At 36.8% G+C, this 22,711-nt stretch overlaps 1 protein-coding gene across 1 annotated transcript in view; it reads left to right on the forward strand.

The window, feature by feature from the left end:
• Positions 1–22,711, forward strand: part of POF1B (POF1B actin binding protein) — a 113,668-nt gene that overhangs the window by 85,913 nt on the left and 5,044 nt on the right. Inside the window, 7 exon segments of the mRNA XM_033233305.1 lie at positions 4,541–4,633; positions 5,475–5,588; positions 6,419–6,571; positions 6,894–7,013; positions 8,336–8,464; positions 9,316–9,398; positions 22,416–22,530. Coding sequence (XP_033089196.1) covers positions 4,541–4,633; positions 5,475–5,588; positions 6,419–6,571; positions 6,894–7,013; positions 8,336–8,464; positions 9,316–9,398; positions 22,416–22,530 — 807 coding nt within the window.

The following is a 22,711-nucleotide window of genomic DNA, read 5'->3' on the forward strand; positions in this document are numbered from 1 at the left end:
TCATATTGCTCAAAGTAATTTATAGATTCAGTGCTAACCCCATCAAGCTTCCACTGACTTTCTTCACAGAATTAGAAAAAATACTTTAAATTACATATGGAACCAAAAAAAGAGCCCATATATCCAAGAAAATCCTAAGCAAAACGAACAAAGCTTGGAGGCATCATGCTACCTGACTTCAAACTATACTACAAGGTTACAGTAACTAAAACAGCATAGTACCAGTACCAAAACAGAGAGATAGACCAATGGAACCGAACAGAGGCCTCAGAAATAATGCCACACATTTACAACCATTGGATCTTTGACAAACTGGACAAAAACAAGCAATGGGAAAAGGATTCCCTATTTAATAAATAATGCTGGGAAAACTGGCTAGCCATATGCTGAAAACTGAAACTGGACCCCTTCCTTACATCTTATACAAAAATTAACTCAAGATGGATTAAAGACTTAAATGTAAGACCTAAAACCATAAAACTCTAGAAGAAAACCTAGGCAATACCATTCAGGACATAGGCATGGGAAAGACTTCGTGGCTAAAATACCAAAAGCAATGGCAACAAAAACAAAAATTGACAAATGGGATCTAATTAAACTAAAGAGCTTCTGAACAGCAAAAGAAACTATCATCAGAGTCAACAGGCACCCTACAGAATGGGAGAAAATTTTTGCGATCTATTCATCTGACAAAGGACTAATACCCAGAATCTACAAATAACTTAAACAAATTTACAAGAAAAAAACAACCCCATCAAAAAGTGGCCAAATGATATGAACAGACATTTCTCAAAATAAGACATTAATGTAGCCAACAAATATAGGGAAAAATGCTCATCATCATTGATCATTAGAGCAATGCAAATCAGAACCACGATGAGATATCGTCTCATGTCAGTTAGAATGGTGATCATCAAAAAGTCAGGAAAAAACAAATGCTTGAGAGCATGTGGAGAAATAGGAACACTTTTAGACTATTGGTTGGAGTGTAAGTTAGTTTAACCAGTGTGGTGCTTCCTCAAGGATCTAGAACTAGAAATACCATTTGACTCAGCAATCCCATTACTGGGTATATACCCAAAGGTTATAAATCATTCTACTATAAAGACACATGCACATGTATGTTTATTGCAGCACTATTCACAATAGCAAAGACTTGGAACCAACCCAGATTGTCCATCAATGATAGACTAGATAAAGAAAATGTGGGACATATGTACCATGGAATACTATGCAGCCATAAAAAAGGATGAGTTAATGTCCTTTGTAGGGACATGAATGAGGCTGGAAACTACCATTTGCAGCAAACTGACACAGAAACAGAAAACCAAACACCTCATGTTCTCACTCATAAGTGGGAGTTGAACAGTGAGAACACATGGGAACATCACACACCAGGGCCTGTCAGGGGGTGGGGGGCTAGGGGAGGGATAGCATTAGAAGAAACACCTAATGCAGATGACAGTTTGATGAGTGCAGCAAACCACCATAGCACATGTATACCTACGTAAGAAACCTGCACATTCTGCACATGTATCCTAGAACTTAAAGTATAATAAAAAAAAGAAAACTCTAGAAAAGAAGGAACACCTATTGTGTTTACCATATTTTTGCTTGCTATGCTATATCTTCCTTCTTAATGTTCCAAATTCTTTGTTTTATCCTTTTCTTTTCTTTAGACAACTTCTTTTAGCTATTCTTTAAGGGTAGGTCTGCTAGTGACAAATTATTTTCATTTTCCCTCATCTGAAAATGTGATTTTCCATCCATTCCTAAAGGATAATTTCACTGCATATAGAATTTACAGTTGACAATTATTTTCTTTCAGTAATTAAAAAATAGTATGCTAGTTCCTTCTGGGCTTCATGATCTGTAATGAGAAATCTGTTGTCATTTGAATTGTTATTCCCAATAATTAAAGTTTTTCTTGCCGCTTTGAAAATTTTTAGTTTGTCTTTAGTTTAAAGAAGTTTGACTCTGATTTGCCTGGTAATGGATTTCTTTGGGTTTATCCTGTTTGGGATATGCTCAGCTTCTTGAATATGTATGTTACCAGGTTTTACTAATTTGGAAAACTTCTCAGCCATAATTTTTTGAACATTTTTTCAGCTCCATCCTCTTTCTCCTTTCCTTCCAGAACTCTGAACATGAAAACTAGATATGTGGTATACACCCACAGGCCCTTAGGCTCTGTTTAATTTTTTCTAATCTATTTGTTTCTGATATTCAGATTATATACTTTATTTTATTCTATCTTTAAGTTCACTAATTCTTTCCTGTGTTCTCTCTATTCTGCTTTTTAGCCCACCTCTTGAGAGTTTTGTTGTTTTGGTTTGGTTTTTGTTTCTTTGTCTTGTTATCGTCCTTTTCAGTTCTAAAATTTCCATTTAGGTATTCTTTAGGTCTTCTATTTATTTGCTGAGACTTACTATTTTGTTGTTGAGACAATGTTTTTTTACAGTCTCTTTGCAACTTCTTGTTGAAGTATTTATGATGATTGTTTTACACACTTTATCAGATAATTCTAACATTTCTATTATCTTGATGTTGTCATCAATTAAGTGTTTTTTCTTATTGAGTTATTTGTTGTTCTTGGAATTATGAGTGATTTTCAATTGACCCTGAACATGCCTGATCTTGTTTGATCTCAGAAGCTAAGCAGGATTGAGCCTGGCTAGTACTTGGATAGGAGACCTGGCCATTTTTATGTTGTGATTCTCTGAGTCTTATTCAAATATTCAAATATCAGAGAAAGTGTGTGCACTACCTATTGCTGCCAGCTGGTGGTGGAAGTTGAGGTTCCCTCACTCAGCTTCTCTTGATGCAATAGGGTGAAAGTCCAAGCTCCCTTCACAGTCTCAACTGACATCACAGTGCATGGAATTTCACTTTTGGCCAGTAGGAATGAAAGCACCATCTCTTCACTCTGCCTTTTCTGACACCATCCCAGGGAATGGTGTTGTGTACCTCCCTAGAGCCTGACAAGGGGGCAGTCTAAGCTCTCTTCTTTGCCGTGGATTATCTGTGTGGAAGCAGAGTTGCAGTTTCTTCTGTGGTGTTTGGCTAAGATAGAGTGGTTAGTATCTAAAAGTTTTCTGTCCTGCTAGGCTGACCCTTTCACGATCCTTTGGCTAGACAGAGAATTCTCTTTTCAGGACTTTTGTTGTCCATTGATGTAACTAGATTACCAGCTTCCCCAACACTGATATAATATATGAAGCAAAAAGGAAATCCGGGAACTCACTGCTGTGTCATTTCTCAGGTCCCAAGATTCCTAACCAATCATTTCTCTTGTCACCAATTTGAGTCTTTTTATATTTATTTTATATATAATGTCCAAGGTTTTTAGTTGTACTTAACAGGAAGGCTAGGGAAAAGTATTTTTTCTTTCTTTCTTTCTTTGTATGAAACAACAAAAGCAGAGATTTATCGAAAACGAAAGCACACTCCACAGGGTGGGAGTGGGCTGAGCAATTGACTCAAGAGCACAGTTACAGAATTTTATGTGATTTAAATGCCCTTTAGAGGTTTCCCACTGGTAACTTGGTGTACACTCTATGTAAATGAAGTACTGGCCCGTTATCAGTCGGATTGGTGGCAGAAAGTGACCAATCAGAGGTTAAAGTTACAAAGTTACGCCTTAAACAACGTCTGATTGGTTGTGGAAAGTATTTCTACTCCATCTTCCCAGAAGCTGAAGTTATCTGTCTTTTAAACAATTTTTCTTTAATGAAATAAGAATAATCTAGTAAAAGAGTTTCCTCTCTCTTTAAAATTTGAGATAAGCCAGGTGCAGTGGCTCACACCTGTAATCCCAGCACTTTAGGAGGCCAAGGCTGGTGGATCACTTGAGGTCAGTAGTTTGAGACCAGCCTGGCCAACACAGTGAAACCCGTTCTCTACTCAAAATACAAAAATTCACCGAGTGTTTTGGTGTGTACCTGTAGTCCCAGCTACTTGGGAAGCTGAGGTGGAAGAATTGCTTGAACTCAAGGGGCAGAGATTGCAGTCAACTGAGATCATGCCATTACACTCCAGCCTAGGCGACAGAGTGAGACTCTGGTAAAAAAAAAAAAAAAAAAAAAAAAAAAAAAACTGAGATAGCTCTATACTTTAAAGTTAAATTTAGTTATAATTATATTCTTCTCACCTCAGGCAAAATTCAGGCAGTTGGCAATACACTTAGGGAGATTCATTTTATTATTTGATGATTGACTGTCTCATCTCTTCTAATCTTTTAAATAAAGAATAATGTAAAAATTAAATTTTGTTGCTAGAATTCTACTTTGTGAAAAGATGATACTTTGTCATGGAAAAAATAATAAATATTTGTTAAAAATACATAGCTATGCTATCTTCCAGAATATTATTTGGATTACTTACACACACTATTGACAAAATGCCTTGTATCACTAATTTGCCATATCAAGGTAAAATTATTAATAAGTTTGCTAGTAGGAACAAAAAAAGATAACTTTCACTTATATTGTCTATTTTCAAATGTTAATAAAACTAAACCATGAATCCTTTCTTCCTGCAGATGAGGGGTATGTCTGATAAGTCACTCCGACTAGTGCTGTCCACATTTAGCAACATACGGGAGGAGCTTGGACATCTTCAAAATGACTTGACAGTAAGATTTGTTTTGATTTTTTCCAAAGCCTTTCTAGTTCCTAGCTTCCTAATACAGAAATAAAGATGCCCAGTATACGTTTTTAAAATTTAATATAGCACAATATTATGCTTACTCCAACAAAGCTAAATTATTTTCTTCAAACAGTTAATTGGCATTGAGAGAGGAGAAAAGAGGTATCCAAAATGTAAATGAAAGAATGCTGGATGTGCACTTATCATTTAGTTTACCACTAAGGCAATTTAATGCTTAAAGCCAGAGAGTCGTCTTCAAAATTAAAATAATCTGACTCACTGAAGGTAAATCCCCCCTTTTTCATAATTATAAAGCATACTCTGAATTTCCATTCAAATATAACTTGAAAACATTTTTCTCTAAAAAATTAATTTTTTATTTTCTATTTTAGTTGGTGTTCTTGGTGCCATCAGCTAGATACACTCAGAATGCTTTCCACATATTGAATAATGCCTTGAGGACTTTGGAGTAGTTTTGTTGTTTCTGGGTTATGATGAACATATTTAGACTCTAATTTAAAAATTTACCACTTGCTGGGATTAACAAGAACTCTTTGTAGATTGGAGGAAAACATTAAAATATTTCAGAAGGCTCTGCTTCATTTCATGTACAGTTAGTCCATCAAAATGTCTCTTTCGATGAAGGTTTTGGAAGTTTCAATCACTTCCTATCCCATATTTTCTTAACTTTTAAGAATTCTGCTTTATTAAGCAAGTACAAATGAAACAAGTACTTATTTAAATCTTCCAAGGTAAACAAGTCTTTGTATTATGTGACTGTTAAGATTCTGTAATTCTGAATCATAATAAATAATTTATGCTTCTAGTCACTGGAAAATGACAAGATGAGACTTGAGAAAGATTTATCATTCAAAGAAACTCAAATAAAAGAGTATGAAGAACTCTTGGCATCGGTGAGAGCAAATAATCACCAGCAGAAGGTAAATTGATGCTTTTATTGATGTTAATCTAGATTGATAGCTTTTCATATGCACAATTACTGGCACACTGGAGTTATGAGATATAATCAAGACAGAACGAAAATATGATGGAAAAATTTGTTCATATGAAAATTGAGTGGCTTCGGGTATTTCCAATGGCTGACAGCCCTCTCAGAAAAAACAGATAATCTTATCTATTTGAGATATAAAGCACATATGGGACACAATTATTTGTCCTGTTGGGCGACCAGAATTTATAAATACTAAAAATTTAGGTTCATGCATTTACTTAATCTACTAACATGTCAATGAAAAAAAGCTGTTGTAGACCTTAACACATGTTTGTGCAATAAATAAATGACTGAAAAAACCCTAGATGAGTTCTCTGGATGTCTGAGCAGAGAGAATTCCTAGGAAATTGTAAGTAGTCTCTAAGGATTACCCTCTTCCTGATCTTTACTCCTATGGCTGTCCCAAATTCTTGCTCAGTTACTAGTTGTCACATAAATAATCAGGCATATAGTTGTTTTTGTGCCTACTAGAAAGCAGGGTAGTATTGTCACAGAGTAGCAAGAGTTTGATTGTTAAATTCAGACATTATAAATTCATCTACTCATGATTCCCTGTCACACAAAATAGGCAAGTGAGACTAGAGGCATCGCTATAATATCTTACATGGCTGACTTACAAGTACCATCTAAGACCAAGAGTATAAGAAAACTGGGCATAGGAAAATATTTACTTGATTCAATTGAATGAATCAATAAAAAGAACACTCCCTCACCAAAAACAAAATGTATCTGTCTTATGTACTTGTGTCTTCTTTACAGCAAGGACTTCAAGACTCAAGTTCAAAATGCCAGGCACTGGAAGAAAACAATCTCTCTCTTCGACATACACTATCAGACATGGAATACAGACTAAAAGAACTGGAATATTGTAAACGTAATTTAGAGCAAGAGAATCAAAACCTTAGAATGCAGGTATTAAAACTTCCTTTTAAATATACAGTATTACCTTAGTTACATCATTGTAATCCTAGCATTGGCAATAGTAAATATATATATATATATATAGATAGATAGATAGATAGATCTTGAGAAAATATATGGACTGTTTTCCCTCACGTACTGTTAGATCTTAATGACTGACATTTGAGCTTTATAATGCAGTTCCGGAAAATCGCTTTCATTATTTCAATGTCTTACTTAATCATGTGGTTTTCATCGAATAATAATCCTTGTAACGTAACACATATTTTCTTCAAAACAATCCAATTACAGATAGTTATTTTGCCTTCTGTAGGTTTCTGAGACTTGCACAGGCCCAATGCTGCAGGCTAAAATGGATGAGATTGGCAACCATTACACGGAGATGGTAAAAAACTTGAGAATGGAGAAAGACAGAGAGATCTCCAGGCTGAGGGTATGTTGATCCTACACTGCATAAATATACAGGTCAGCACAAACTTTTCTAGCAAGATAATGATGGATTCAAGTTTAAAGCTACAAAAAAAAAAAAAAATAGCTGAAGGTAGAGTTTTAGAAATATGTCATGTATCCTTTTGTTTTAAATACACATTACTGTGTCTAAAATATAACTGTTAAATTATTTTCTAATTTAGTTTAATCTCTTCCAGAAAGTGAAATAAGACATTCATTTCAGTGTTTTGGTTTTTATTAATTTATTTTTTGGGATAAGTGGATAACTCTTCATGATCTTGCCTAAAGCATGCTTACGTAGGCAAAAGCAATATTTGAGATTACTCAACAGAGCCACAATTAGCTTTGTAAAAATTCTCACTTAATTTCGAGGGATGGTAAATAGCAAGGACTTTGTCAAGCATGAGGAGGAAAACAGCGTTAAGTTTTATGTACCTATAGTTGACATCAAAATTAAGGTGATATTTGTAAGTATATATTACCTTATCTTGTAATTCTAGGTTGAATTTACTTAATTTAACCCTTATTTTACTGATTCCTAAATGTAGTAAAATATAGTTAAATGTTTTCATAAACAAAATAATCACAAATTTATCTCTCCAAACATCACTGTATAATTTTTACCAAAAATCAAAATGAAGCAAAATATAATTTGTTTTAAAAACCTACCAATACTTCTAGCAGATTTCCTCCACTGATTTCTTTTCCATCCCAACATTACTAATAGCACTTCTACCTAAGCTATACACATATGAGGTAAAGAGGGAAATGGACAATATTTGTAGTCAGAAGATCTGTCTTGGAGTTGCAGCTATGTTACTGCGTGACTGTGTCATTTAACCTCTCTGAAGTCCACTATCTGTTTTGTAAATGAAGATTATAATAATGCTTATTTCACAGGACTGCTGTGAGAACTGAGATAATTCATGCAGGAGGATATTTTGTGAACTGAAAATCAGAATATAACAGCAGTTATTGGTATTACAATTTCCTGAATTATCATTTCAAGGACTCTAAAATGCCTGTTTTCTTAGCTTTACTTTAAATCTTGTGGCCTAAGACTGTTACGTAGATAATGTTTAGTCCTACATAGCAAAGACACCTTAAAAAAAGGAGAAATTTGTAATTGGCATTTCATTTCATATTACATACTCACGGAATTCTGTGAAAGTTTATGACTATTGGTATTTTACTTTCATTTCATAACTAACTATGTGAGTTTGTGTCACTTAACCTCCCTGGAACTCAGTTACATATTTTCTATATGAAGATTATACTAATACTTATTTCTTTTTAAATCCTTAGTCCCAATTAACCCAGTACCATAAAGATGTTTCAAAGAGAGACGGAAGTTGTAGTGACTTCCAATTTAAGCTTCATGAACTGACAAGCTTACTGGAAGAGAAGGATTCCCTTATAAAGCGACAGTCAGAGGTATAAAAGGAAGGGGTGGGGATGGAGAAAAGTAATACAACTTAGTACTGTAGTACTGTAGGACAAATACTTCCCGTGGACGAGAAAAGGACACATATCCAGGAGTCATTTTATTTCATGAAATAAAAGTAGGTGCAAGTGAGGAAGTAGAATATACATATTTCAGGAGAAATAATTCAAATGAAAGTTAGAATTGAAGCAAAAAATAAATGCTGTTGTACATTTAATATTTTTAAGACATTGATTTTATATTTCATTAGCAGTGAAATTCCCAGTAGACTGTGACCTCCTTACTACATTATGAGCTGCTTCATTAAAGCATGTGCTATATTCCTCCTTGTATCTGTAGCATGTAGTCCACGACCTGGCATTCAATAGGTACTGAAGGAATTATCAAAAATTATGGGTAATATTGTATTGCTGTTATGGAGCAAATGGTGCTGGTAGTAACATTCATTGATAATATCATGTTAGAAACTATATCTGCTTATATATTAAAGTTTCAGTACTTTTCTTCTATGGATATACTTTTCAGGCTTTTCAGAGCAAAAACTTTCACATCCTCATCTTGAGAACCACCCTCTTTCAATCTCAAGTTATCTTCCAAATTTAGATATCCTGTATCAATTGCAGGTTCCTGCACAGGCATATAATATAACTTATTAGGTACTGTGAAGCAACACTAGATGATATTCAACAAGTGGGATTAGAACATTATTACCTCAAGGCTAAAAAGGAGCAAAAGGGAGGGGGTGTAATCATTGTTAGTAACCCTTCTAAATTATTAAATGTATTTATTATCTTATGTTTCTACTTTCCGTCAAATGATTATATTATCTTTTATTTGTAAGGAACTCTCAAAGTTGCGGCAAGAAATATATTCCTCTCATAATCAACCCTCCACTGGTGGAAGGACTACTATTACCACTAAAAAGTAATGTATTTTGAAATGAAATTTGAATATAAAAATATGATCATATAATTCAAGTTATTTCATGTTTAATTGATACATACATGCTAGACAGAGTTTGGTGTTTTCTGCTGGCCAATTATTCTACTGAAGAATGAATATTCACAAAAAGACATCACTATTTCAGTCAAAAAAAATCCTGAAGCACATCTTTCCTGAATTTACAGTATATTAGTTACCCTGGAAGTGAAAAACAAATAATTGTTTTTTAACCAACCGCATTAGTTAGGACTCTTTCTGTTTCATGTAACAAAAGACCCAACATAAACTGGGACTTTTTAAATTAACTTAACTGGGATTACTTGATATCCAGACGGATTTGTGTGTTCAAAATATGCCCTTATACATCTCCCCCTCCCCTCCCCTCCCCTCCCCTCCCCTGCCCTCCCCTGCCCTCCCCTCTCCTTTTTTCGAGAGGATTCTTGCTCTGTCGCCGAGGCTGGAGACTGGAGTGCAGTGATGCGAACTTGGCTCACTGCAAGCTCCGCCTCCCAGGTTCACGCCATTCTCCTGCCTCAGCCAGTAGCTGGGGCTAAAGGCGCCCGCCATCACGACGGGCTAATTTTTTTTGTGTGTGTATTTTTTAGTAGAAACGGGGTTTCACCGTGTTAGCCAGGATGGTCTCCATCTCCTGACCTCAAATGATTCACCCGCCTCGACCTTCCAAAGTGCTGGGATTACAGGCGTGAGCCACCGCGCTCAGCCTAAATTTGTCTTTCTTTATATCTTGGCTCTGCTCTTTCCTGTGTAGATATCTTCCTCAGGTAAGGTCTACCCTCATGGTAGCAATATGACCACAAATTACATTCCAGCCTTTTAGCAAAACCAAATATAAAGTAATTATGAATACCTTCAGCAGAAGTCTATTTTGGATATTTCATATAAATGAAATAATACAATATGTAGTCTTTTGTGTCTGGATTTTTCATTTTGCATAATCTTTGCAGGATGCAACCGTGATTTAGCATGAGTCAAGACTTCATTCCTTTTTGTTGCTAAATAATATCCAATTGTATGGATATACATTTTATTTATTGATTAATCAGTTGGACATTTGGGTTGTTTTCAATTTTTGGCTATTGTGAATAATGCTGCTGTGAACATCTGCGTACAAGTGTGTAAGGTACATGTATTCATTTCTTTTGAGTATACACGTAGGAGTGGAATTGATACGTCACATGGTAACTCTATGCCTAAGGAATTGCCATACTCTTCCAAAGCAAAAGCACCATCATACATTTCTAGTAGTGTATGAGGGTTCCACTTTCTCCCTGTCCTCACTGCCATTTGTTATTGTTCATCTCTTGGATATGGCCATCCTAGGTGGTGGAAAGTGGTATCCAATTAGAGTTTTGATTTGTATTTCCCTAATAACTAATGTTGTTTAGCAGTTTTTATGTGCTTATTGGCCATTTATACATCTTATTTGAAGAAATGTCCATTCAAAATTTTTTTCCATCTAAGTGGGTTGTCTTTTTATAGTTGAATTGCAAGAGATTTTCACATGTTCTCAAACAAGTCCCTTATCAGAGACAAGATTTGCAAATGTTTTCATCAATTCCATGGGTTGTGTTTTCATTATCTTGAGAGTATAATATGCAGCATAAGTATTTAATATAGAAAAAAACTAATTCATCTATATTTTTTCTTGCTTTTGCTTTTGGTATTATATAAAAGAAACTATTGACTAACCTAAGGTCATAAATTTTTACACTTACATGTATTTTGTCTTGTATTAATGCAAACTCTCTTCTGGTTACTAATTGCATGAAATATCTTTTTCTGTCCTTTCCTTTTTTACCTATTTGTGTATTTGAATCTAAATTGTGACTCTTGTAAATCACACATAGTTGTATCTTTTTATACATTCTGCCAATCTCTGCTTTTAGTTGGAATATTTCATGCACTTACATTTAATGTAATTTATAAGTTAGGATTTACATTAGCTATTTTGCTGTTTGTTTCTATGTTTTATATGTTTTTTGTTCTTCTGTTCCTCCATTCCTGTCTTCTTCTGTGTAAAATATTTTCTACAGTAACATTTTATTACTTTTAGTTACTTTTACTGCATTTTCTGAGTTTTTCCCCTTAGGTTTACTCCAGACATTTAATTAATATTTACCTGTATAGTCACCTTTACTGGTGATCTTTATTTCGTATAGAGTCATTAAACTCCAGCCTGAAGGACTCCTTTAGTATTTCTTGTAGGACTTCCTTAGGTATTTCTTGTAGAACAGGTTTTGTAGTGACAAATTCTTTGAGTTTTTGCTTGTATGGGAATATATTGCTTTTCCTTCATTTTTGAAGAATGGTTTTGCTGGATAAAATAATTCTCAGGTGACAGTTTGTTGTTGTTGTTGTTGTTGTTGTCACTTTGAATATGTCATCCCATTGTCTTCTGGCCTCTGTAATTTCTGATGAGAAATGAGTTGATAACTTTTAATTGAGGATCCCCCTGACATGTTTCTTTTTTACAGCTTTCAAGGTTATTTTTTTCTATGGCCCTTGACAGTTTGATTATTATGTGTCAAGGTTTGGATCTCTTTTTTTTTTCTTTTCCACTATTTGGCATTTGTTGAGTTTCTTTGATGTGCAGATTGATATTTTTAATCAAATTTGGGAAGTTTTCAGACATTTCTTCAGCTATTATTTCTGCCACTTTCCTCCCTCTCCTTGTGAAGAGGGAGGAAACTCACAGTTATCTGAGGCCCTGTATATTTTTCTTCATTCTTTTTTCTTTCTGTTCCTCAGACTAGATAAACTCAATGAACCTTCTTCAGAATTTGTTGATTCTTTCTTCCATTTGCTCACATCAGCTGTCGAGAAAATTTTAAATCTAGTTTCTTTTTTACCTCAGAATTACTGTAGTTTCTCTAAAATTAATTTTTTTTTTTTTATTATACTTTAAGTTCTAGGGTACATGTGCATAACGTGCAGGTTTGTTACATATGTATACTTGTGCCATGTTGGTGTGCTGCACCCATCAACTCGTCAGCACCCATCAATTCATCATTTATATCATGTATAACTCCCCAATGCAATCCCTCCCTCCTCCCCCCTCCCCATGATAGGCCCCGGTGTGTGATGTTCCCCTTCCCGAGTCCAAGTGATCTCATTGTTCAGTTCCCACCTATGAGTGAGAACATGCGGTGTTTGGTTTTCTGTTCTTGTGATAGTTTGCTAAGAATGATGGTTTCCAGCTGCATCATGTCCCTACAAAGGACGCAAACTCATCCTTTTTGATGGCTGCATAGTATTCCATGGTGTATATGTGCCACATTTTCTTAATCCAGTCTGTCACAGATGGACATTTGGGTTGATTCCAAGTCTTTGCTATTGTGAATAGTGCCGCAATAAACATGCGTGTGCATGTGTCTTTGTAGTAGAAAATTTATAATCCTTTGGGTATATACCCAGTAGTGGGATGGCTGGGTCATATGGTACATCTAGTTCTAGATCCTTGAGGAATTGCCATACTATTTTCCATAATGGTTGAACTAGTTTACAATCCCACAACAGTGTAAAAGTGTTCCTATTTCTCCACATTCTCTCCAGCACCTGTTGTTTCCTGACTTTTTAATGATTGCTGTTCTAACTGGTGTGAGATGGTATCTCATTGTGGTTTTGATTTGCATCTCTCTGATGGCGAGTGATGATGAGCATTTTTTCATGTGTCTGTTGGCTGTATGAATGTCTTCTTTTGAGAAATGTCTGTCATATCCTTTCCCCACTTTTTGATGGGGTTGTTTGTTTTTTCTTGTATATTTGTTTGAGCTCTTTGTAGATTCTGGATATTAGCCCTTTGTCAGATGAGTAGATTGCAAAAATTTCTCCCATTCTGTAGGTTGCCTGTTCACTCTGGTGGTAGTTTCTTTTGCTGTGCAGAAGCTCTTTAGTTTAATTAGATCCCATTTGTCAATTTTGGCTTTTGCTGCCATTGCTTTTGGTGTTTTAGACATGAAGTCCTTGCCCATGCCTATGTCCTGAATGGTACTACCTAGATTTTCTTCTAGGGTTTTTATGGTATTAGGTCTAACATTTAAGTCTCTAATCCACCTTGAATTAATCTTCATGTAAGGAGTAAGGAAAGGATCCAGTTTTAGCTTTCTACTTATGACTAGCCAATTTTCCAAGCACCATTTATTAAATAGGAATCCTTTCCCCATTTCTTGTTTCTCTCAGGTTTGTCAAAGATCAGATGGCTGTAGATGTGTGGTATTATTTCTGAGGACTCTGTTCTGTTCCATTGGTCTATATCTCTGTTGTGGTACCAGTACCATGCTGTTTTGGTTACTGTAGCCTTGTAGTATAGTTTGAAGTCCGGTAGCGTGACGCCTCCAGCTTTGTCCTTTTGACTTAGGATTGTCTTGGCAATGCAGGCTCTTTTTGGTTCCATATGAACTTTAAAGCAGTTTTCTCCATTCTGTGAAGAAAGTCATTGGTAGCTTGATGGGGATGGCATTGAATCTATAAATAACCTTGAGCAGTATGGCCATTTTCACGATATTGATTCTTCCTATCCATGAGCATGGTATGTTCTTCCATTTGTTTGTGTCCTCTTTTATTTCACTGAGCAGTGGTTTGTAGTTCTCCTTGAAGAGGTCCTTTACATCCCTTGTAAGTTGGATTCCTAGGTATTTTATTCTCTTTGAAGCAATTGTGAATGGACGTTCATTCCTGATTTGGCTCTCTGCTTGTCTGTACTGGTGTATAAGAATGCTTGTGATTTTTGCACATTAATTTTGTATCCTGAGACTTTGCTGAAGTTGCTTATCAGCTTAAGGAGATTTTGGGCTGAGACAATGGGGTTTTCTAAATATACAATCATGTCATCTGCAAACAGGGACAATTTGACTTCTTCTTTTCCTAACTGCATACCCTTGATTTCTTTCTCTTGTCTGATTGCCCTAGCCAGAACTTCCAACACTATGTTGAATAGGAGTGGTGAGAGAGGCATCCCTGTCTTGTGCCAGTTTTCAAAGGGAATTTTTCCAGTTTTTGCCCATTCAGTATGATATTAGCTGTGGGTTTGTCATAAATAGCTCTTATTATTTTGAGGTACGTTCCATCAATACCGAATTTATTGAGCGTTTTTAGCATGAAGGGCTGTTGAATTTTGTCAAAAGCCTTTTCTGCATCTATTGAGATAATCATGTGGTTCTTGTCTTTGGTTCTGTTTATATGCTGGGTTACGTTTATTGATTTGCGAATGTTGAACCAGCCTTGCATCCCAGGGATGAAGCCCACTTGATCATGGTGGATCAGCTTTTTGATGTGCTGCTGAATCCGGTTTGCCAGTATTTTATTGAGAATTTTTGCATCGATGTTCATCAGGGATATTGGTCTAAAATTCTCTTTTTTTGTTGTGTCTCTGCCAGCTTTGGTATCAGGATGATGTTTGCCTCATAAAATGAGTTAGGGAGGATTCCCTCTTTTTCTATTGGTGGAATAGTTTCAGAAGGAATGGTACCAGCTCCTCTTGTACCTCTGGTAGAATTCAGCTGTGAATCCATCTGGTCCTGGAATTTTTTTGGTGTGTAGGCTATTAATTATTGCCTCAATTTCAGAGCTGCTATTGGTCTATTCAGGGATTCAACTTCTTCCTGGTTTAGTCTTGGGAGAGTGTAAGTGTCCAGGAAATTATCCATTCTTCTAGATTTTCTAGTTGATTTGCGTAGAGGCATTTATAGTATTCTCTGATGATAGTTTGTATTTCTGTGGGGTCGGTGGTGATATCCCCTTTATCATTTTTTATTGCATCTATTTGATTCTTCTCTCTTTTCTTCTTCTTATTTTTTTTTAAGTAAATGGAAATTTATTGGATCACATACCTTTCTTTTTTATTTTTTATTTTTATTTATTTTTTTATTATTCATTAAGTTCTAGGGTATATGTGCATAATGTGCAGGTTTGTTACATATGTATACTTGTGCCATGTTGGTGTGCTGCACCCATCAACTCGTCAGCACCCATCAATTCATCATTGATATCAGGTATAACTCCCAATGCAATCCCTCCCCCTCCCCCCTCCCCATGATAGGCCCCAGTGTGTGATGTTCCCCTTCCGAGTCAAGTGATCTCATTGTTCAGTTTCCACCTATGAGTGAGAACATGCGGTGTTTGGTTTTCTGTTCTTGTGATAGTTTGCTAAGAATGATGGTTTCCAGCTGCATCCATGTCCCTACAAAGGACGCAAACTCATCCTTTTTTTATGGCTGCATAGTATTCCATGGTGTATATGTGCCACGTTTTCTTAATCCAGTCTGTCACAGATGGACATTTGGGTTGATTCCAAGTCTTTGCTATTGTGAATAGTGCCGCAATAAACATGCGTGTGCATGTGTCTTTATAGCAGCATGATTTATAATCCTTTGGGTGTATCCCCAGTAGTGGGATGGCTGGGTCATATGGTACATCTAGTTCTAGATCCTTGAGGAATTGCCATACTGTTTTCCATAATGGTTGAACTAGTTTACAATCCCACCAACAGTGTAAAAGTGTTCCTATTTCTCCACATCCTCTCCAACACCTGCTGTTTCCTGACTTTTTAATGATTGCCATTCTAACTGGTGTGAGATGGTATCTCATTGTGGTTTTGATTTGCATTTCTCTGATGGCGAGTGATGATGAGCATTTTTTCATGTGTCTGTTGGCTGTATGAATGTCTTCTTTTGAGAAATGTCTATTCATATCCTTTGCCACTTTTTGATGGGGTTGTTTGTTTTTTTCTTGTATATTTGTTTGAGTTCTTTGTAGATTCTGGATATTAGCCCTTTGTCAGATGAGTAGATTGCAAAATTTTCTCTCATTCTGTAGGTTGCCTGTTTTAGTCTTGCTAGCGGTTTATCAATTTGTTGATCTGTACAAAAAACCAACTCCTGGATTCATTCATTTTTTGGAGGGTTTTTGTGTCTCTATCTCCTTCAGTTCCACTCTGATCTTAGTTATTTCTTGCCTTCTGCTAGCTTTTGAATGTGTTTGCTCTTGCTTCTCTAGTTCTTTTAATTGTGATGTTAGAGTGTCAATTTAGATCTTTCCAGCTTTCTCTTGTGGGCATTTAGTGCTATAAATTTCCCTCTACACACTGCTTTAAATGTGTCCCAGAGATTCTGATATGTTGTATCTTTGTTCTCATTGGTTTCAAAGAACTTCTACATTTCTGCCTCATTTCATTATGTACCCAGTAGTCACTCAGGAGCAGGTTATTCAGTTTCCATGTAGTTGAGCGGTTTTGATTGAGTTTCTTAGTCCTGAGTTCTAGTTTGACTGCACTGTGGTCTGAGAGACAGTTTGTTATAATTTCTGTTCTTGTACATTTGCTGAGGAGTGCTTTACTTCCAATTATGTCATCAATTTTGGAATAAGTGTGATGTGGTGCTGAGAAGAATGTATATTCTGTTGATTTGGGGTGGAGAGTTCTGTAGATGTCTGTTAGGTCTGCTTGCTGCAGAGATGAGTTCAATTCCTGGATGTCCTTGTTAACTTTCTGTCTCATTGATCTGTCTAATGTTGACAGTGGAGTGTTGAAGTCTCCCATTATTATTGTATGGGAGTCTAAGTCTCTTTGTAAATCTCTAAGGACTTGCTTTATGAATCTGGGTGCTCCTGTATTGGGTGCATAGATATTTAGGAGAGTTAGCTCTTCCTGTTGAATTGATCCCTTTACCATTATGTAATGGCCTTCTTTGTCTCTTTTTTTGATCTGATGGCTTAAGTCTGTTTTATCAGAGACTAGGATTGCAACCCCTGCTTTTTTTTGTTCTCCATTTGCTTGGTAGATCTTCCTCCATCCCTTTATTTTGAGCCTATGTATGTCTCTGCATGTGAGATGGGTCTCCTGAATACAGCAGACTGATGGGTCTTGACTCTTGATCCGTTTGCCAGTCTGTGTCTTTTAATTGGAGCATTTAGTCCATTTACATTTAAGGTTAATATTGTTATGTGTGAACTTGATCCTGCATTATGATATTAACTGGTTATTTTGCTCGTTAGCTGATGTAGTTTCTTCCTAGCCTCAATAGTCTTTACATTTTGGCATGTTTTTGCAATGGCTGGTACTGGTTGTTCCTTTCCATGTTTAGTGCTTCCTTCAGGGTCTCTTGTAAGGCAGGCCTGGTGGTGACAAAATCTCTAAGCATTTGCTTATCTGTAAAGGATTTTATTTCTCCTTCACTTATGAAACTTAGTTTCACTGGATATGAAATTCTGGGTTTAAAATTCTTTTCTTTAAGAATGTTGAATATTGGCCTCCACTCCCTTCTGGCTTGTAGAGTTTCTGCCGAGAGATCTGCTGTTAGTCTGATGGGCTTCCCTTGTGGATAACCCGACCTTTCTCTCTGGCTGCCCTTAACAGTTTTTCCTTCATTTCAACTTTGGTGAATCTGACAATTATGTGTCTTGGAGATGCTCTTCTTGAGGAGTATCTTTGTGGCATTCTCTCTGTTTCTTGAATTTGAATGTTGGCCTGCCTTACTAGGTTGGGGAAGTTATCCTTGATGATATCCTGTAGAGTGTTTTCCAACTTGGTTGTATTTTCCCCATCACTTTCAGACACACCATTGTGACGTAGATTTGTTATTTTCACGTAATCCGATATTTCTTGAAGGCTTTGTTCATTTCTTTTTACTTTTTTTCTCTACACTTCTCTTCTGACTTCATTTTATTCATTTGACCTTCAATCGCTGATACTCTTTCTTCCAGTTGATCGAGTCGGTTACTGAAGCTTGTGCATTTGTCACGTATTTCTCGTGTCATGGTTTTCATCTCTGTCAGTTTGTTTATGACCTTCTCTGCATTAATTATTCTAGTTATCAATTCTTCCACTCTTTTTTCAAGATTTTTAGTTTCTTTGCGCTGGGTACGTAATTCCTTCTTTAGCTCTGAGAAGTTTGAGGGACTGAAGCCTTCTTCTCTCACCTCGTCAAAATCATTCTCTGTCCAGCTTTGATCCATTGCTGGCAATGAGCTGCATTCCTTTGGAAGGGGAGATGTGCTCTTATTTTTTGAATTTTCAGCTTTTCTGCCCTGCTTTTTCCCCATCTTTGTGGTTTTATCTGCCTCTGGTCTTTGATGATGGTGACGTACTGATGGTTTTGGTGTGGGTGTCCTTCCTGTTTGTTAGTTTTCCTTCTAACAGTCAGGACTCTCAGCTGTAGGTCTGTTGGAGATTGCTTGAGGTCCACTCCAGACCCTGTTTGCCTGGGTATCAGCATCAGAGGCTGCAGAAGATAGAATATTGCTGAACAGCGAGTGTACCTGTCTAATTCTTGCTTTGGAAGCTTCCTCTCAGGGGTGTACTCCGCCGTGTGAGCTGTGGGGTGTTGGTCTGCCCCTAAGGGAGGATGTCTCCCAGTTAGGCTACTCAGGGGTCAGGGACCCACTTGAGCAGGTAGTATGTCCGTTCTCAGATCTCAACCTCCGTGTTGGGAGATCCACTGCTCTCTTCAAAGCTGTCAGACAGAGTCATTTGCGTCTGCAGAGGTTTCTGCTGCTTTTTTGCTGTTGTTGTTGTTGTTGTTGAGCTGTTCCCTGTCCCCAGAGGTGGAGTCTACAGAGACAGGCAGGCCTCTTTCAGCTGCTGTGAGCTCCACCCAGTTGGAGCTTCCCAGTGGCTTTGTTTACCTACTTAAGCCTCAGCAATGGCGAGCGCCCCCTCCCCCAGCCTCGCTGCTGCCTTGCTATTAGATCGCAGACTGCTGTGTTAGCAATGAGGGAGGCTCTGTGGGCATGGGACCCTCCTGGCCAGGTGTGAGATATAATCTTCTGATGTGCCCGTTTGCTAAGACCCTTGGTAAAGCACAATATTGGGGTGGGAGTTACCCGATTTCCCAGGTGTTGTGTCCCAGGTGTCTCAGTTCTCCTGGCTAGGAAAAGGGATTCCCTTCCCCCTTGCGCTTCCCAGTTGAGGCGATGCCTCGCCCTGCTTCAGCTCTTGCTGGTTGGGCTGCAGCAGCTGACCAGCACCGATTTTCCGGCAGTCCCTAGTGAGATGAACCCAGTACCGCAGTTGAAAATGCAGAAATCACCTGTCTTCTGTGTTCCTTGCGCTGGGAGCTGGAGACTGGAGCTGTTCCTATTCGGCCATCTTGTTCCACCCCCTACCCCCCGTTGTTTCCTTTTTAATGATCGCCATTCTTACTAGTGTGAGATGGTATATCATTGTGGTTTTGATGTGCATTTCTCTGATGACCAGTGATGATGAGCATCTTTTCATATGTCTGTTGGCTGCATAAATGTCTTCTTTTGAGAAGTGTCTGTTCATATCCTTTGCTTACTTTTTGATGGGGTTGTTTGATTTTTTCTTGTAAATTTGTTTGAGTTCTTTGTAGATTCTGCATATTAGCCCTTTGTCAGATGGATAGATTGCAAAAATTTTCTCCCGTTCTGTAGGTTGCCTGTTCACTCTGATGGTGGTTTCTTTTGCTGTGCAGAAGCTCTTTAGTTTAATTAGATCCCATTTGTCTATTTTGTCTTTTGCTGTCATTGCTTTTGTTGTTTTAGTCATGAAGTCCTTGTCCATGCCTATGGCCTCAATGGCATTGCCTAGGTTTTCTTCTAGGTTTTTCATGGTTTTAGGTCTAACATTTAAGTCCTTAATCCATCTTGAATTAATTTTTGTATAAGGTGTAAGGAAGGGATCCAGTTTCAGCTTTCTACATATGGTTAGCCAGTTTTCCCAGCACCATTTATTAAATAGGGAATCCTTTCCCCATTTCTTGTTTTTGTCAGGTTTGTCAAAGATCAGATGGCTGTAGATGTGTGGTATTATTTCTGAGGGCTCTGTTCTGTTCCGTTGGTCTATATATCTGTTTTGGTACCAGTACCATTCTGTTTTGGTTACTGTAGCCTTGTATATAGTTTGAAGTCAGATAGCGTGATGCCTCCAACTTTTTTCTTTTGGCTTTGGATTTTCTTGGAAATGCGGGCTCTTTTTTGGTTCCATATGAAATTAAAAGTAGTTTTTTCCAATTCTGTGGAAAGTCATTGGTAGCTTGATGGGGATGGCATTGAATCTATAAATTACCTTGAGCACTATGACCATTTTCACGATATTGATTCTTCCTATTCATGAGCATGGACCGTTCTTCCATTTGTTTGTGTCTTCTTTTATTTTGCTGAGCAGTGGTTTGTAGTTCTCCTTGAAGAGGTCCTTCACATCCCTTGTAAGTTGGATTCCTAGGTATTTCATTCTCTTTGAAGCAACTGTGAATGAGAGTTCACTCATGATTTGGCTCTCTGTTTTTCTGTTATTTGTGTTTAAGAATGCTTGTGATTTTTGCACATTGATTTTGTATCCTGAGAATTTGCTGAAGTTGCTTATCAGCTTAAGGAGATTTTTTTTTTTTTACATTTTTTTAAAAAAGTACTTTAACAATGTTGCTCTTCTGTCTTCTGATTTTCATTGTGACTAAGAAGTTTTTTGTTAATCTTATGATTTTTGTTCTTTGAATAATGTCCTTTCTTCTCTGAGACTGTTTTTAAGATTCTCTTTCACTGGTTTTCAGCAATTTGATAATGATGTGCCTCTCTGTAGTTTTCTTCATGTTTCTTTTTTTCACATTCACTGAGCTTCTTGGATACATGTGTTTATAGCTTTACATCACACTTGGAGATAATTTGGTCATTATGTCTTCAATTATTTTTTTCTGCTGCCAATCCTGCAGAACTTTAATTATACATATATAAGGACATTTGATATTTTCCACAGTTATTTCATGCTTCGTTCATTTTTTTTTCCGTTTTCTTTTATGTTTTATTTTAGATTCTCTTGATGTATTCAAATTTATTGGTCTTTTTTTTTTTTAATGCAGTACCTAATCTGCTGTTAATTTACTGGTTTTTTTTAAGGCAGTGCCTAATCTGCTGTTAATGCCATCTATATTTTTAATCTTTAGAAGTCCAATATGGATCTTTTTTATATGCTCTATTTCTCTCCTCATTGTGTTCATGCTTTCCTCTAACTTCTTGAATATACATTGTATATTTTGCATGTTTGTAATAAATGCACATTTGCCTACTAATTTTTTATCAGTATTGTCTCTTGGTCTGTTTCTACTAATTTATATTTCTCTTCATTATTAGTCATATCTTCCATTGCATGACTATTCATTTTTCATTGAATGCCGTGAATTGTGATTTTACATTGTTGAATTTTAGATTTTCGCTAGGGTATTACTTAAAATATTTGGGGTTTTGTTCTGAGAGGAAATTACTTGGAATCAATTTCATACATTCAAGCCTTGCTTTTCAGCTTTTTGAGAATAACCTGTAGTTTGAGGCTAATTTTATTCCCACTACTAAGGCAATATTCTGTGGTATCTATCTGATGGCCTCTACATCGGGAGAGCTTTTCACTCTGCTTAGTGGAACACAAAACATTACCATCCCTATAAGAGTTCCAAAAATTGCCAGCCTGCTCTTTTCTAGTCATTATTTCCTAAGTCTTGGTAGCTTCTCCACATATAGGGACACTGATTGGTACTCACCCAAAGGTTCTTGGGAAAACCCCTACAGCTGTCCTGACCTCTGCCTATGTAGCTCTCTTCTGTCTGGTACTGTGCCGCACAAACTCTGGGTGCCTTTGCCTATATTTATTCTAAACTTTATCATCTCATCTTGGTGAGACTGCTGGGATCTGTTTAGCTTCCTTTTCCTTATCCTGTGACCAAGAAAATCTCTCCAGGCAGTGAGCTAGGCACCTGTAGGGCCCATATCATTTGCTTCCCTTTTCTGGGGTCACTGTCCTGTGCTGCCAGTGGTCCATCATGGCCAGAAACAGAAGTCTCTCTATTTTATTTTCTTGAAAATAATGGTTGTACATCTTTGTCCATTGAAATAGGATTTTTTTTTTCTTTTTTCAGTAACAGTTAAAAAGTCATTCAGAGCCAAATTGGCTTAATAAGGGCAATCAAATTAGGAGTGACTAAAAAGGAATGCAAGTTATTTTTTCATGCAGCCTGTAAACTCTTTTCTTGTCTACAGGTACAGGACACAATATCCAATCCTAGGCCTCCTGTATGATGACTACGAATATATACCACCGGGTAGTGAAACACAGACTATTGTGATTGAGAAAACAGAAGACAAATACACTTGTGTAAGTTCACTTGGACATTTTTAGCCCTATTTTGATTATATATGTACAGTTTTTTGTTGTTGTTGTTGTTGTTTTGTTTGTTTGTTTTTGAGACGGAGTCTCGCTCTGCCACCCAGGCTGGAGTACAGTGGCGTGATCTTGGCTCACTGCAAGCTCCGCCTCCCGGGTTCACGCCATTCTC

The sequence above is a fragment of the Trachypithecus francoisi genome, unplaced genomic scaffold (assembly GCF_009764315.1).
Source record: "Trachypithecus francoisi isolate TF-2019V2 unplaced genomic scaffold, Tfra_2.0 Contig01451, whole genome shotgun sequence".
NCBI classification, from domain to species: Eukaryota; Metazoa; Chordata; class Mammalia; order Primates; family Cercopithecidae; genus Trachypithecus; species Trachypithecus francoisi.